Raw genomic sequence first — 17,101 nt, 5'->3', positions numbered from 1 at the left:
CGGGTGGAATCCGGAAGACATTTATGGCCGTTTACTTGAAAGTATTTAGAACTGGATAGACAGGCAGAATCTTGTGATACCCATTGATGAAAATAAATTACTGTTTAGACGATACCTATCCCACTTGCTATCCCATGCCCAGGATCCCATTGTAACGCCATTCCGAAATACGACAAGCTTGTCTGCCACCTCTTCTACCTCCTCCTGCCAAACTTGAACCCTACATCCTCGTCACTATCCTCACTCTCAGCAGCCACCGCCCGCCGCGTCTGCCTCGGCCTCTTTGCCGGCTGCGCAACCACAGGGGTAGCCGCAGGCCTCTTCGCCTGCGTCGATGCCCTCGTCTGGCTCCTCGTAGACGCAACCTGTGACGAAGCCGTTCGCTGCGTTGTTCCAGACGACCGCGCTCGTGAGGACGAGGCTCGGTCTAGCTCCGTGATGCCCAGAGATATTTCATCTTCATCCTCGTCACTATCGTCCGAGGAGACCGTCCGTCTTGACGCCTGTCGCCTCGAAGTCTGCGTCCGTGTCCGCTGGCTAGATGATGCATTGCTACTTTCAACAGGCCGGGATGGCTGGCTAGGCACCCCCTGGCTTTCCTTCCTAGCAGCCGCCGCATCATCCTCAAGCCAATAATCGTCCCCGATCCCAAACTCCTTCGTCTTAACCTGCGTGAGGGAAATGATATTGCGAATGGCAGGACGCCCGCTAACCTCCCCCCGCGCACGGAATCGCTTGAAATTCTTCCTCCCATTCCACCTGGGATCCCACCGTCCATCCGCAATATCCTGATCCCTCGTCCTCGCGCTCGGCGGTACACGGACCGCCATCTCCTCCACGATGGCTAGCTTTCGAATTTCCGCGAGGTTGATGTCTTCGGGGAGGTTGTTTAGGTCCTCCTGCTCAGCGCGCGCCCGGGCCTCCGCTTCTTCGCGCGTCTTACGCGCGACCTCCAGCACGTCGATTTCTTTCTTAATCTTCTTCGGCTTCTCGGTTTGCTTGGGCTGAGTTTCGACATCCATCGTCTCGGGTGTTTCGTCCCTGATCACGGGGTCCTCGCCCCGGGCTATCCTTCGCCTCTTGGCCGCCGCTGCCGTCGGCGCTATATCGTCCATTATGTCGTCTTCGTCGGGGAGGGGATGTTCCCTTCTTTTCCGGGCATTCTGCTGAGTCTGGGCCGGGTCCTCCTGACTAGCGATGACCGAGCCCTGAGACACGAACAGCCCCTCTTCTTCCCTCTCCGCGTTCGAGGCTAATGGTTCCTTTCGCTCTGTGTTTGTCTCAGGGCCAGGCAGAGAGGCCGCAGATTCTTGGATGGAAGGTATATCATCGTCATCATCGGAATCGAACCCTTTGAATCGCCGAGTAGCGGGGCGCCGGACACGACTTCGTCGGGAAGTCGAAAGGCCGACAGGTTTTTGGTCCACCTGGCTCGGCTCCTGCGAAGTGTCCGCTCCATCTTGCGCAGAGTCCGCCATCTCAACATCCCTCAGTGCGCTCGCAGCGCGCATAGCACCGCCCCTCGTCTCCGGTTGCGGTGGTTCCACTGGGCGGTCATCAATGGGCAGAGGCCGTCGTAGCATCGTCGCATCCTTCACCAAGATAGCCTCTAGGAACTCTTTCTGTTCGATGGGACGGTGGTCGAGTTGGAGAGAGACAGCTGTGGTAAATTCCGTGTACCAGGACACGTCGGCTCCTTTCGCTGGGATATATCTGACCACGACGGCGCCCTTTCCTTCGCTTCCATCTTCGAATGATCCGAGACCTTTTTCTCCTGCGATTGACTTGACATAGCGAACGAAATCGTTTACCTGCGTTTGATGTGGTGTCACCTCGAAATACAACGCCTTTCCCCTACCATTCGTGATCGGCGCTAAAAGGTTCTCCCACTGCGCCTTGTCATAGAAGATAAAGGTAAATCCACTAAATATTTCCCTTCTAGAGGGGTCGGGCGCATACTGCGACGTCGGGCTTTGCGAGGCCTCGGATCCGCGAGGAGGAAGGTAATCCAGCTCATTAGGCCAACTGGCATCAAAGTCCACTTCCAGAGGACTTTCGTCACCTTCCTGGACCGTGGCACCGGCGATGATGGAATCCGGGAAGGATCCGGACACAATATACTTGCCATTTATCAGAGCTTGCAAACCTTTCGCCGTGTTTCGCTTCTTCGAAACGACATGGGTAGTGGCTTTGACATTGTAGTCGGTGATGAATTTGATGTCAAGCTGTTCTAGATCGCTTCGTAGAGTTTTAAGGGGATCGTTCTTCATCTCTCGGCTCGTAAAGGAATATGTGAGGACCACTGGAACCCATGTGATGCTATCGAAGAGGGGTTTGGTCAGTTATCGTTTTTGGACTTGAAAGAGTCGCCAGACCTACCGAAAGATGTCGGGACATTTTCCCATAGTAAATTCCACGTTTTCTGTCGCAAGCACATGCGTCTGGTTCTGGATAGATTGCCCATTGATAAAGGTGCCTTTGGAGGTATTCAAGTCTTCGATGGTCAGCCGTGATCTGCTCGCAAGATTTTGCTACTCTGTGTAAGCCCAGGCCATCAAGATGACGAGAGAGAAAAAATGTAGAGGGGACGTGGAAGCTACGTACGGCATGACCCTCAGTGACGGGGTCAACGGTGATCGTAAGATGTTTCCGAGATATCGTCTTGTGGGTGATAACGAGCTGGCCAGCTGGTGTTGATATTAGCACATCGGCCGATTTTCAGGCGGGAACTAGACGAGCGAACCTTCAGATGATGTCCGACCGATCAAGTAGCGCTTTCCCGGTCGGAGCCAGAGCCTCCTACCTGGCAAAAACCTGTCAGCACTGTGATATAGCTGGAGCAATTCGGCATTCGACAGTTGTGCACAAAGCGCGCATACCTTGGAAGGAGGTTCCAGAGCTATCTAGGACCCACATTCTAAAAGGCTTGCGGGAACCCCATTAACATCCTACTTCGGCGAAGTAGGAGGGTCTGGAAATGCGGTTAAAGCTGCGGGCCGTGAGAACGCGGGCGGGGGCAAGGCTATCAGGGAGTTGATGAATCCTCTGCGTGTTGCACTTGGCAACTTGGGAAGATTGGTGCCCCACACTTTTTCGTGTCGCGTTGTGCAACGCCAAGTCAGGTGAGCCGCTGAGTAAGTGGAGAAAGGGTAAGCGGAGACGTCAAGTCGAGAAAATGGTTGAACTCGTCTGGCGACAGAATGAAAGCGCAGTCCTCAAAGGGGATGTCGGAGTCGGAGTCGTGAGTCTCGAGGGCGTCCAGGAGATCATTAAAACTGCCTGGAGCAGCAAAGCCATGCTGGCGGTCTTTGTGGTCAGCCATCGTAATGGAAATAACACAAGGCAATTGGTATTTTGATGATTGACAGCAATAGCTTAATGATTGTGGTGGTATTTGTGATGATGGTGATGTTCAAATATTGAATGATAAGTAGGGAAGAGAACACAAGAGGATGAGGAGAAGTGATGAAAAGTAGTGATGAGAAATAATGAGGAGAAGCGTAGAACTACTCAACTTCACTCACTCTTAGCTCACAGATGAAGGAGTAAAAAGAGAAGTAGGAAAAAACATCTAGGTCACAATAGAAACATAAATAAGAAAACAGAGAAAGGTACTGATTCGGCTAAACTTGATAGTTGTAGAAGGTAGAACTGGGACAACACCTAGAAGGTAGGGTAGTGATGGGAAAGTGTGTTCATGTTAAGCTAGATCTGTATGGAGTAAGCATCTCACATTCGTTGTTGCTGGGATGGTTCTCGACCCCTTCTGAATTGTGTTCTTTCTAGGACCTAAGGGCTACTCCAGTACAGAACGCACATCTTACACAACAGTAGAGTACCAGATAACTAAGATGAATCTCGACAAGACTAGGTGTAATTATAAGAACTTCTATTGAGTAGTTGATACTTGGAGCATGTACTGTCATCAAGTGTGTTGGTTGGATTCAAGTTGGTTGTTTGCCATTCCTCTCTGACCATCCAGCTCCTCATCTAACCCCAACTCTCTCTCATCTTCTCAGTTCATTCTTACCAGTGCCTTAGCTTGGGCTGAGATGTTGAAGACTGCTTCAATTGGGATCCTCGTTGTCTCCATCCCCCATTGGCCTTTCCTCCACTTCGGACTGTTTCCTGGTGTACTTTTCTCCAATTCCCTTTTTGTGTTCTCAGCGCCTTTGCTAGATTTCCTGATTTGGCTTGTCTGGTTCGTTCCTGGGGCAAGATCTTTGGTGCTTCGACGCTTCTTCTTCCTCATTTAAACTCTAGGCCATCGGTTCCCTTGCTCGATTCTCCTCCGTTTCTCACCTTCTCAGCAAATAACCATTGACCGCCCCTTTCCTCATGCTCGGCACAGTTAGCATCTGCCGCTAACTTAGTCCTAGCCCGGCCCGGCTGTAGCTAGGCCCGACCAAGTCCACGATTAAGGCGCTGGAAGATATTCGGGAAGCGTTCGGAGCCGCGTTGTGGAACGCCAAGTCAGCTGAGCGAGTTCCCAAACCTAAGACAGGTGTTGCCAAGTGGCATTTTTGACAGCTGGCAAAAGGATGATGCCTTGCCCCCAGCAACTCAGCAACTCACATTTCACAGTCCTCCACATCAAGTGAATATTAAGAGGAAAGATATCGAGGTCGGAGATAGAACTTATTATCTTTGTATACAGACGGATTCTTTTTTACCCCTTAAAACTCGTCATCTCACGTGGCATTATTAGCAAAACTCTGAAGTTGCAGCGCAATGTGACAGAAAGCTGACTGATAGGATGTCGAGTCGTGGCTTCTGCTGCATGAGGCAGCCTCATCACAGCCTGGTCTCTTGTTGGTTGACCTGCAGTCCTGCACCGCCCCAGGAGCCACGACCCGCAAAATAATGGCTTTCCATCCGTGGCCCGACTTTTCAGTCCCTTCACCGCGTGGAATTCCCCCTTTCCATTTGATTCCCCGAGTTTTGTGCTTTGATGAAGCGTCTGCATCAAGACGATGGCCTCGGAAGCGATCTGTCCAGATAGCACCGTCGGCCGGACGGGCTTCAGCACAATAGTTTCCCCCGATAACCCCGCTCTAGAGTACGTATTCGAGCAATACACAATGCCATTTCGAGGTTCTCGCTATTAACCTGACAACTGTCACAGTATCGTCTTCATCCATGGATTCAGGGGCCATCCAGAACGAACCTGGACATCTGGAGGGAAAACGCCTAGGCAGAAACAGTCAGAAGGTGCCAGCGATGGCTCGGAGCCTCAGCCTAAACGGCGACGGCTGCTCACATTCCAATCCGCTCGACATAGCGATTGCGAACCCGTTTACTGGCCTCGCGACCTTCTTCCTTCGACCGTCCCGAACGCACGAGTCCTGACGTTTGGATATGATAGTGATATCAAGCATCGGGTCTTTGACCAAGCGAATCGGACTACCGTCAGAGATATTGCGCATAATTGTCTCGTCGCTTTGGAAAGTGAGCGGCGAGAAGCACCTGAGCGACATCTGCTTTTTGTCGTCCATAGCCTGGGGGGCATCATCGTCAAAGAGCTTCTTCGCCAGTCTAGTGGACACTATCAAAGACAAAGCCATCTCCGAAAAGTTTTCGAATCTACCACGGGAATTATATTCTTTGGAACCCCTCATGATGGGGCCGATCCCCTCGGGTCCCTCCGTCATGTTATTGAGCGCCTGGCCAAGATGTCAGGGTTCCAATACAACGAAAGCATCGCAAACACCCTTCTTCCCTCGTCAGAACGGCTCATGGAATTATGGGAAGAGTTTGGTCCGCTGGCGCAGGAGCGAAATTGGCTCATTCATTCATTCCGAGAGGGACTGGGTGTCGGCGCTCTCAACGGCAAAAAGGTACGGTGATGGTCTCATAGTCGCAAACTCCACGCTGCATTGACTAACTAGAAACGTAGGTGGTTGAGGATGATTCATCCTTTCTGAGACTTCCTCCCGCAATCGAAACGACTGAGCACATCGGCCGAAATCATATGGAGATGTGCCGCTTCGCTGGGCCTGACGATGTCGAATACAAAAAAGTGGACGCTGCCCTTCGACGCATGACAGCTAATTTATCACTGAATCTACCAGGAGGCTCAATGCCTGGTATCACACCCGAACAAAGACAGCAGCTGAAAGAGTCATTGAAGTTTGACCAAATAGACGCCCGTCATCGGAGTATTAAGCGAGCACATGCCAAGACATGCAAGTGGTTTATCAAACAACCTAAATATTCAGACTGGCTGGACGTCGACAAATTTCCCGACCATCGCGGGTTCCTCTGGGTCAAAGGGAAGCCGGGTGCTGGGAAGTCAACGCTGATGAAATATGCCTTATCTCATTCGTGCAAGGTTCTCAAAGGCACTACCATCATCAACTTCTTCTTCAACGCGCGGGGCGATGAGCTAGAGAAATCCACCACCGGGATGTACCGATCCCTTCTCTTTCAGCTGATAGACAGGGTCCCAAGGCTCGATGCAATCTTTAATTCCCTTCGCCTCACAGCGTGTAGATGGGACCGCCCAATGCAATGGAGCATAGAGTCCCTGCAAGACCTCTTCGAGCAAGCCGTTCAATCACTGGGACAATCACGGGTGGTTTGCTACATCGATGCCCTCGATGAATGTGATGAAGACGAGATACGAAAAATGTTATCGTTGTTTGAGCGCGTTGGCGAGCTCGCCGCGTCATCCGGCATCCAGTTCCAGGTTTGTTTCTCAAGCCGCCATTATCCACATATCACTATCTCTCAAGGGCTGGAGTTGGCCCTAGAAGATCAAGAAGGCCACGGTCAAGATATCACCAGTTATATTGACAGTGAGCTTAAAATCGGCCAGTCGAAAGTGGCAAGGGAGATAAAAGCAGAGCTGCAAGAAAAGGCCTCCGGCGTCTTCATGTGGGTAATCCTGGTTGTGGACATTCTCAATAAAGCGTTCGACCGCGGCCGTGTACATGCCCTACGCAAACGACTTAGGGAGATTCCTGCCAGTCTCCATGAACTTTTTCGGGATATCCTGGCACGCGACGGAGGAGATAAAAACGAACTGATGCTTTGTATACAGTGGGTCCTGTTTGCGAAACGCCCTTTGAAGCCCGAGGAACTCTACTTTGCTGTTCTTGCGGGAACTGACTTGGAGTCGGTGGATGCCTGGGATCATGAGCTTATGACCATGGACACGATTCGGAGATTTGTGCTGGACTCGTCAAAGGGACTCGCGGAGATCACAAAATCGAAAGCTCCGACAGTTCAGTTCATTCATGAATCTGTCCGGGATTTCCTCCTCAAAGACAACGGTCTTCACGAAATATGGTCGGATTTGGGACCTCAATTCCAGGCACAGAGTCATTGCCGACTGAAGGAGTGTTGTATGGAGTACATGTTGATCGCTGCTAAGGAAATCTCGCTTCCGGAGCCATTGCCGAAGGCACGGAGCGAAGAAGCAATCAGGCTTCTTAATGAATCCCAGGCCCTCTGGCCCTTTCTCGAATATTCGGTCCATTCCGTTTTGCATCATGCAGACCTAGCAGAGTCTGGGGGAGTCAGCCAAGCCCAATTCCTCCGTGATTTTGAATTTCCAAATTGGATTGTCCTCAACAACCTCTTTGAGAAGTTTCAAATTCGCCGGCACGAGCTGAACACCAGCCCGGCTTACATCCTGGCCGACGGGAATCTGGCTCATCTGCTCAAAATCTGCACATATGAATGTGCAGGAACAGACATCAGTCGGGGCCGCATTGCGAGCCCTTTTCTTGAGGCGGTGGCCAGAAACAATATCGGCGCCTTGCGAGCACTCGTCGAGCTAGAGTTTCGAAAGAACGAAATCACGGCAACCTCGGCCCTGGACGCTTACCAGGATGTATTGACCAGCCGAAATCGGATACCAGAGCTTAGAACCGATATGGGTTATTACACCTGGCGAGCTCTTGCTCGTCACGGCCACTCAAAACTTATCCAACTCCTTGTGGATGTGGGCGCATTAGAAATTGAAAATACTCTTTCCAGCCTATTGGAAATCGCAATCTCTGATTGTGAGGTTGATCTTGTTGACGTATTTCTTGCAACGGGCAGGCGTCATGTTCTCCCAAGAGCTGGGCTTGAGCAGGTACCCCACCGATTGGCTGCCTTCTATGGCCATACACCTGCCATCAACGTGTTACTCGGAATTGGTGAGGAAACTAATGTCAACGAGGGTGATAATATTGGATTGAGTCCCCTTGATCGGGCAGCCTTATTAGGACATGCAGATGTTGCTCGGGCGCTAATTGCAACGGGTCGGGTCACTATCAACGCACAATATCCAAACCCCGAGGATGCTTTACCAGTTGTTTGCGGAATGCGTAGCTTCGAAGGATTTACAGCTCTGCATTTCGCCGTCCTCCTCGGACGTACCGCCGTTGTCGACGTATTACTAGAGGCAGGCGGGGCTGATGTCAACCTAAAAGCTAAAAATGGTTGGACGCCACTCTCGCTAGCCGCCAGAAAAGGACACACCAACATTGCTTGGATTTTGCTTGGTATAGACGGGATTGATGTCAATGCCCCGGACCAGGATGGCTTCACCCCACTCTCGTGGGCTGCGAGTTGTGGACATTTTGCCATGGTTCAGATGTTATCTGGCATTACTGGAACTTAGCTAGACTTCAGGAACATAGAGGGGCAGACGCCGCTATCGCTAGCTGCTAAATTTGGACACGAAGATGTTGTTGAGACGATACTCGCAACAACCAAGGTGGATATTAACTCGAAGGATTTAGCAGGCTGGACCCCGCTATGGCATGCCGTAGCATATGCACGCGTGGCTGTAGTGAAGAGGTTACTTGCCATCGACGGAATTGATGTCGATACGGAGGATACGACTGGCAAGACACTGTTGTCATTGGCCGCTACCTTCAAAGGGGGGCCCAATGTATAGTGGTGGACGGGCGACAATTTTTGATATGTTGCAACACCGCAAAACATTCGAGATAGAATAGGTGATTTTCTTCCTAGATATTAGTCGTTCAATACAAACAGATCCGGTGTTGGAGTAGCTCGGGAATTTCTGCAATTTTACTGGTCACAGCTAACAATAGGTGGCTGAACAGAGCACTGGTTTGGGGGAGAGGGAAGAAGTCATAATTAGAACGAAGACAATACAATGGATGGAATAGCACGCTACTTCTTGGAAGACGCTCATAGGCTTCTTGGCTGTTCGGGTTTTTTGCTTCTGGGATGGGCGTGAATGGCGTCCATCGGAGCTCTGACGTACATCGGAGCTCTGACGTACTGCCGGCTGCAGTAACATGCCGGCAACCGTGGTTCCTGGCCTTTCTTCGCCTCTACCGATTCGGCGGGGCAAGCGCTGATCAACCCAAGTGTCGCAATTGATTTTTGCTTGCCAAAACCCATCCTCCCCGTTCAAAAAGTTCCGTCTCCTCCCTGTTCCTGGGCCGCTCAGGTACCAAGCTGGAACTCTTGACCGTTGAGTTAAGCATGTGGGGGATTGATGTCTGTGGCGCACTTGATGGCGCGGTATCCTGGTTCCCGACAAGTCTAAGCCTCCAAGGGCAGAGTCGGTGACTGGACTCATTTTGTGGTGATGTGGCTCCCGGCCTGCGTATATTATGGTTTACAGGGATCAGTAGCTCGTGTGTTGAACGGTCGTCCAAGCCAGGGGAATGGAATATAATCTATCATTGAAGATCAATTGATTCCAAATTTCATTCAGATCCCATCATGACCTTGCCCAGTGAAGTGGTCGCGTGGGTGGCGGACTCGCCGTGGATACCCGAATCAGGATCCTGGCGCAGGGAAATTCAGCCTCCACGTGACATCTTTAACAAGTCCTCGGTATCATGACCAGGCACCTCAGGACTGCGAAGGAGTGGACGAAGTATTAGTTAGCGCCTTGCTGTTAGTGCCAAGCGCCGGGAACCGGGTTGGGGCGGATGTTGCGAAGTAGTGTATACTCCAATGCCAGTGGGTGGTATTGTACTGATGGGCCCGACGCAGTGCCAGTAGTAACGCCTGGCGGGGTACTTGGCAGGGCAAAGCCTACCACTCACCGAAGGACTACGAGTCTACAAGGACAACAAGTACAAGTAACCAAGCTCAATGTCTTGGTCCCCCGGTCCGATGTCTGGGGATAGGCTTGGGACAACCCCCAGGAAATGTCCGCCACTGCCCCTCGCTTTCCTCAATTCGAGCTGACCTGCAGCCCAGCGGGGACAACCACATAAGCGGATGAGGCTCAGCTCCATGTCAACTTCTACTTCTAGCTCATTCTCCAACCACAAACAAAACTCGCCTCTGTCCCCGGGCTGACGATTTTAATTGATTTCTTCCTTTTTTCGACTTCTCTTACACCCTTTTTTCCTTTTCCTCCGCGTCCAACTCGTTCCGTGCCGATCTAGTCTTCCTACCCCGCAAAGAGAGAGAGAACGAAAAACACAAAAAACCTCGGTAATCATGTCTGGATATCCCGGCGCTCAATATGGGCGCGGCCAAGGAGGCTATGGTCCGCCTCCCCAAGGCTACGGCTACCCGCAACAACAGCAGGGCTACTATCCTCCTCAACAGCCTCCTCAGGGAGGTTATTATCAGCAGCCGCCCCCGCAGCAGGGCGGGTACTATCCTCCTCAACAGGGTTACGGACAACCGCAGCGGGGTTACCCGCCTTCCCCGCAGCCTCCCCAGCAGCAATATCACCAGGGCTATGGTGCGCGTATGTTTCCCGGCCGCGGCCATACCGGTTTTATGACGCCCCCGAGTAGAATAGTCTTGCTAATCTAGATTTCTCGTCTCTCGATGTGAACAGGCCCTTCCGGACATTATCCCTCCCATAGCCAGAGCAGCCGTGCCCCGCCTCCGCCCCCGAGCGGCATGCAACAGTTCGGCCACGGCGCGCCCTCCAACTACGCCTACCAATACTCGAACTGCACCGGAAAGAGGAAGGCGCTTCTTATCGGAATCAACTACTTTCGCCAAAAGGGCGAGCTGAGGGGTTGCATCAACGACGTGCGCAACCTGTCCAACTTCTTGATGACCAAACACCGCTTTCGAAGGGAGGACATGGTGATTCTTACCGACGATCAGCCCGATCCTAGGAGTCAGCCGACGAGGCAAAATATTTTGAGGGCGATGGCTTGGCTGGTGAACGGCGCGCAGCCGAATGACTCGTTATTCTTCCACTATTCTGGTATGTCCCCTCTCATTGAGATTCTTGTCCCGGGTTGCCCGGACGGTCGCGAAAAAAACTCGCAACTAACTCTCTACACTTGCCAGGCCACGGTGGTCAAACCCGCGACCTTGACGGCGACGAAGACGACGGCTACGACGAAGTCATCTACCCCGTCGACTACAAATCCGCCGGCCACATTGTCGACGACCAGATCCACGACATCCTCGTCAAACCCCTGAAACCAGGCGTCAGGTTAACAGCCATTTTCGACTCTTGCCACTCGGGCTCGGCGATGGATCTCCCGTACATCTACTCGACGAAGGGCATGCTCAAGGAGCCCAACCTTGCCAAGGACGCCGGCATGGGTCTCCTGAGCGCGGTCTCGGCGTACGCCAAGGGTGATATTGGCGGTGTTGCTAGCTCCATTTTCCAGTTTGCCAAGAAGGCTACGACGGGAGATGACGCGTACAACAAAACCCTGCGCACGAAAACGTCGCCTGCGGATGTTATTATGTGGTCCGGGAGCAAGGACAGTCAGACATCGTAAGTGTTGTGCTCCGGGACTTTCCGCGTCCTGGTTCTTTTGCAATCGGCGAGTGAAATTGAGAGGCTGACGGAAAATTAGTGCCGATGCGACGATCAATTCTCAGGCTACGGGTGCCATGTCGTGGGCCTTTATGACGGCGCTCGACAAGAAACCTCAGCAGAGTTATGTGGAATTGCTCAACTCTATACGAGACTTGCTGGAAGCGAAGTACTCTCAGCGTCCCCAGCTGTCTTCCAGTCATCCAATTGGTGAGTTGGACGCATTTTCGCCTTCCCAAATGTGAAGTTGATAACGTTTGCTAATGCACACAACCTCTCCAGACACGAATCTTCTCTTCATTATATAGCGGGACCACCTGAAGCCAATTCAAGGAATTGCGATACTGGTTAAATTAATGAGGGTCCCGATCGGGCGGATGTCTGATGGCCTGGTAGCCACTTGTTCACTTCCCCTTCATTTGGTCTGTTCTTGTTTTGGGCGGGTACTTTTGTGTTATCATCAAGTTTGACTCGGATGGATTTACTGAGGTATTGCCGGTATATTTGAAGTTCTTATGCTAGCGATATTGATGACCTTGTTTTTTTCCTATCCTTTTTGCATCTCTTGTAATTTCTTGTTCTCCGGGTTCTTGATTTGTTTCGCCGATGGAGCATTCCTAGAAGCGAGCGCTTGGGATCTCGTAATGATGGCGGCTGTTTTTACTCTTTCTCGCAGCAATCATGGACGTTACTCTAGTTTGGACATGGAATCATATGAGCCATTCCTGCAGTCGACATCATATAAACTACATATCCTCCAGATATATATTCCTAAACAGAGGGTATCAATATTCCAACTCCAAAACAAAACCCCAACCTCTTGCAAGCCAATCCTCTCCTACTCATCTAAGCATCTACTCATAAACGCCCGCCACTTCAACACGAAGCCCTACAATCCCGCCTTCTCTGCACCTATATCCCCTGACGATGAATACCCCATCCCCTCCCTTGCAGCATTCAAAAAAGTCCCCAAGAACACAACCCCCGTCGCCGCCCAAACCCCCCACTGCCCCACCGACGCCATCGGCTCCGACTCCGGCACATCAGGCCGCATCTTAAACAGATACATCTCCGTCCTCTGAATAACGATGACGCACATCGCGGGCACGGCACCCATGAGCAGGCTCCGGAAAATAGTCGCCAGCTTCGCGAAGCTCAGGATGCTCGGCTTCGGCTGGATGATGTCGGGCGACGCGTGAAAATTCGTCGGTGCCGATTCCAGGTCGATGGTTTTTGCGCTCTTGACGAGGTCGCCTGCGGGACCTTTGGCGGAGATGAAGGCGATTGTTAATGCTGCGAAGACTAGGCCCGGGATGCCCACGAATCTCAAGATGTCTGCGATTTTTGTTCCCATTACGCCCATTCCGGCAATTTTTCCGTCCTCAAACTGCCCGAAAATAGATTCCCTGGGCATAATCACCCCCTTACACCCTTCCTCCCCCGTCAAAAACCTCCCAGCATGCGCACCCATCTCCTTCACCCCGACAAAAGCCACCACAGTGGCGACAGCGACGGCAACGCACCACCCCTTCACAAGAAACCTCGCGCCCGAAGCGCTAGCCGTCCTTGACACCATGAGCAACCACACGGCGACGAGACATGCGAGGGCCAGCATTTCCAACGTGACGACCAGTTCGAGCGGAAGGGCATGGCGGCCATCATCTGAGCTATCGCGACGGAGGTGGGAGAGGTGGACTATGGCGTCGACGGTGAAGATGGCGGTTTTGGTCGTGAAGCCGGCGAGGGCGGCGCGGAAGAGCCAGCCCTTTGGGAGAGGGACGATGAGGGAGAGGACCATTAGGTAGAGGTGGATGCGGGGGAGGAAGGCGTATGGGGAGGAGAGGGGGGTGGTGCAGATGTTGTCGTCCATGGTTTCGTGTGTTTTCTCTCTTCCTTTTTGTTCGCTGGTCTTTGTCGATCAACGGTATGGAGGATGAAAGTTGGGGGAGATGGGAGAAACGCGACGCTATAAACGAGATGCGCAACGCATTGTCGACAATACCCCGTTTTGTTTTTCTACTTCATAGCGAGTTTTGGGTGGTTCTTTTTCAGCTCTGTGGGCTAGGCTGCTGCCAAGCAAGATCGTGGGCGAGTCGACGGGCTTGAGATGCAGGGATGTTCATGCAGGCGATGCAGATGTGGTGCCAGCGCGGCTAGGGCGAAGGCGCAGCAGTTTTGCTCGGAAGGGGTTCCGCTTTGGGTGCTGCGCTTGGCTTTTGGCTCCTCTTTCCTGATGATCTTATTTTGTGATTCTTCATCTCGATGCTCCAAAGGAGATGACCTCGCGGAACATCGCCGTATCTACTGGGTGTGCCGGATCGACGAGCTTCATTCAAGAAAAGAGAAGAAAAAAACGCAAAAGACGACTGAAAGCATAAATTAAATTAATATAATATAATAAATATTATCATCTGTAACAGGCTCCGATATACGACAGGACAAGAAAATAAATCAAAAAATCAAAAAGCTCGCTCGCAGGTCGCTCCGAGGATCGAATCCAGGGAGCTTCCTACGAGCTACGAAAACTTGCGATTTTCTAACCTTCTGAGCGCTCCAATGACCACTTGGCCACCGGTCGCATGTTTGGTGCTTGAGCTGCTCGGTTGAGAGTTCTTGCCATATCCCCATATATAAGGGATATGGCGGAGGCCTCCTGTTGCTGAGGAAGGTGCGGAAGGCGGGAGGTCATTATCGTGAATAGTGAACCCATTCGTATTGAAAAGGGACTCTAAAGGTTGCAAAGAAATGTGATATAGACATCTGCCGCATCACCTAAATCTCCCAGAAATATGCAGTCCTTGTATCCTCAACCACGGATTCCAAACATGACATGACAATGTGAAAAGGGCCAGGACACACATACATAAACGAGCTTAGACGACGGGATTTACGATTAACAAAATCACCCTAATATAAACTGCTTAAAACTAATATCTAGTTATGATGAGATTGGCTTTTCCCGTGATCTCCGAGCTAGCTTCCGGTTTCAACCATCTCGTACTCAAAGTTCCTCTCTATGAAGTCCACTCTTTTGAGTAGGTCGTGACGAGACTCTCGAGAAATCACAGAGAGGAATGCGATCCACCAGAGGGCACTCGCATCTGGGCCTTCGAGGATGTCTCCCGCCTTCTTCCGAGAGTAGTAATCTACAACATTCCGCCGTATACTAGGATATTTGCCAAGGAACTCTTTAGCCGCGTCTGCCGACTTCATAATGCCTGCCTTTGTTTGCTGGATAATCATCACTGATAGATGGAACTGGGGACCATTGAGAAAAGGCTGCGCAAGAGCCCTGAAACGTAGGTATTCCGAGGGGCCAAGGGATAGGAGCATTCGTAGAGCATAATAGTCAACTCCATATGCGAGAAGAACGGCGACAGACTCCAGATAACCAGCTGGACGAGCATTAATCTCATGAAGATAAACTTCCGGCTCGCCTTTTGGGGGCTCGGGCCTTGGAACGAGATCGATAATGCCATCTCGATCGCCGTATGTGACGCTTGAGTTGCGAACCCGAGCTTCACAGTGGAACAGACCCGAACGGAATCCCTGGCGAAGCATTGATTGTAGAATTTGTTCTTTAATGGCAATTTGCTCATTCTCTGGCAAGGCGGACGGCATCACATTCTGTGTTTCCTGGAAGTTGGCTTTGGCATCCGCTCCTGGGACGTCGGCAGGGCTCGGGAAGTCGTCGTTGATATCACAGAAGACTATCTCTCCTTCTAGAAGCGCAAAGTTGGCGTCGACTTCCGGTCCGTCAACGTATGGTTCAATAACCACCACCGTGCTTGGCGTTGCCGACTTTGCATGGCGATCCGAGGCCTTACGAACTGCATCTGCCAACTCGACTTCATTGTGTACCTTGGATACGCAGTCACTGCACCAACCAATAACCGGCTTGACGACCATCGGGAAGTTCAATTGCCCTTCTCCTCGCTTTTGCCTTTCGGCAAGAAATGATGGCAAATCCTCGGCCTTTTCCAGGACAAAACTCTCTCCTGCCCCGACGGTTTCTAGCAGGCGTGTTCGACCTTTGTCTCCCGCAATCCTATAAGCGTCGGGGCTTTCTGTCGGGAAGCCCAAAAGCTGACACGCTTCCGCCACAGCAGGTAACCTCACATCACTGATCGTAACTATGCCTTCGATCGAATGTGGGTAGGAGCGCACTGCTTCCACGATTCTTTGTGGCAGACTTGCATCGGGGGAAATATCAACGGCTATGAACTCTTCTCTGAGGTATGCCCAGGGTGAGTTAGGATCCTGCAGCCAGTGGCCCGCCTCATCCATAACCACAAGCTTGATTCCTAGGGCTTGGGCTGCCTTGAGGGCCCGTTCGATGCAGTCGATATCCTCTCGGCCTTGAACCCAGGCGATACGTCGGAGGCTGAGGGGCTTTGGCAGCAGCCAAGAGAAAGACAATCTGTTCTCCAGCTCCTTGTCCACGTCGTCCGGGGACACTAATGGCGAAAGCTGTATACCGCCTATGGCCTTTAAGAGCATTGGCTCCAGCAACTCGGGAGTCACTTCACCCTCACCCACAGCCTCCGCAAATACACATGGTGTAGCGAAAGACTTTGCCGTGATAACGTGTGGACAACATTCTAGCCTGCGTTCAAGAAAGTCTGTACGGGCAACATAACCATGCTGAAGCGGGTAAATAAGACGTATCAGCGTCACCGAGTGTCCTCCTTCAGAGGACTCATTTTTAAGGCAGTCAAAAAGAAATCGGGCAACTGCGTGGTCGGCTGGGACAGAGATTCCGAGATCTTTCAAGCTGATGTCAGATTTGGGGTTCTTATTTGTCCCACTGGACTTGATTGTCAGATCCAATGACCAAAAGGGTGTGCCAGCCTGTGCAGATGCCGGGCGCACTCGGCAGATGAAAGTCTCTGAAGTAGCCATTTGGCGGAGACGACTTAGAGTGGGTAAATGGACTGGAGAGGAGAGAGTCTGTAATGTATGGTTGGCACTTTTAGGGATGAGACGAATGGTTTCTCAACACCGAGCGTTATGGCTCCCAAAAAGGATCTAGAACTGAGATATTCGATTAATGCAAGAGTAGTAAGCCCCCACGCCCTCATCCTCGAAGGTATCTATCCAGATTCTAGAACTACCCGAGCAAGCGGAATTTCTATGACATGAGGAAATCTTGGCCGACATGCGGCCCGGCGCTAAAGAGACAGACCTACTAGACACTGAAGACGCAATCGATCGTTTAAGACACTTCGAGTAACGGGATTGGCTGTTCCAAGGGTTCCGTTTGGGGGCCCGGACCTTCAACCCGGGCGAGCAAGTTTGAGGGGGATTTCCGAAATTGTGACCTTCACTTACAATTTTGCTTGCACCCGCCTCGGATCGTGCCTTTTTTTTAGTGTT

General features: G+C 51.7%; 3 protein-coding genes and 3 pseudogenes across 3 annotated transcripts; 2 read left to right on the top strand and 4 right to left on the bottom strand.

Annotated features, from left to right (window-relative positions):
* Positions 1-194: 194 nt before the first annotated feature.
* On the bottom strand, positions 195-2,916 carry SAPIO_CDS7596 (FHA domain-containing protein; the record flags this gene model as incomplete). Its single annotated transcript, XM_016789429.1, has 5 exons — positions 195-2,319; positions 2,380-2,531; positions 2,605-2,687; positions 2,744-2,803; positions 2,880-2,916. The coding sequence occupies 5 exons, from the start codon at positions 2,914-2,916 to the stop codon at positions 195-197; spliced, it is 2,457 nt and encodes an 818-aa protein (XP_016641256.1).
* Positions 2,917-3,118: 202 nt separating this feature from the next.
* SAPIO_CDS7595 lies at positions 3,119-3,322 on the bottom strand (annotated as a pseudogene; the record flags this gene model as incomplete).
* A 1,651-nt stretch (positions 3,323-4,973) lies between these two features.
* On the top strand, positions 4,974-8,614 carry SAPIO_CDS7594 (Uncharacterized protein; the record flags this gene model as incomplete). Its single annotated transcript, XM_016789428.1, has 3 exons — positions 4,974-5,059; positions 5,126-5,837; positions 5,897-8,614. The coding sequence occupies 3 exons, from the start codon at positions 4,974-4,976 to the stop codon at positions 8,612-8,614; spliced, it is 3,516 nt and encodes a 1,171-aa protein (XP_016641255.1).
* A 1,814-nt stretch (positions 8,615-10,428) lies between these two features.
* On the top strand, positions 10,429-12,033 carry SAPIO_CDS7593 (uncharacterized protein; the record flags this gene model as incomplete). The annotated part of the gene is made up of 5 exons (XM_016789427.1): positions 10,429-10,684; positions 10,778-11,158; positions 11,245-11,683; positions 11,766-11,935; positions 12,008-12,033. The coding sequence occupies 5 exons, from the start codon at positions 10,429-10,431 to the stop codon at positions 12,031-12,033; spliced, it is 1,272 nt and encodes a 423-aa protein (XP_016641254.1).
* A 581-nt stretch (positions 12,034-12,614) lies between these two features.
* Positions 12,615-13,595, bottom strand: SAPIO_CDS7592 (annotated as a pseudogene; the record flags this gene model as incomplete).
* A 1,103-nt stretch (positions 13,596-14,698) lies between these two features.
* Positions 14,699-16,225, bottom strand: SAPIO_CDS7591 (annotated as a pseudogene; the record flags this gene model as incomplete).
* Positions 16,226-17,101: the final 876 nt, after the last annotated feature.

This window comes from Scedosporium apiospermum (genome assembly GCF_000732125.1).
Source record: "Scedosporium apiospermum strain IHEM 14462 chromosome Unknown SEQ_SAPIO_0110, whole genome shotgun sequence".
NCBI lineage: Eukaryota > Fungi > Ascomycota > Sordariomycetes > Microascales > Microascaceae > Scedosporium > Scedosporium apiospermum.
The sequence above is the reverse complement of the archived record's forward strand: the minus strand, read 5'-3'. Positions and strand labels throughout refer to the sequence as shown.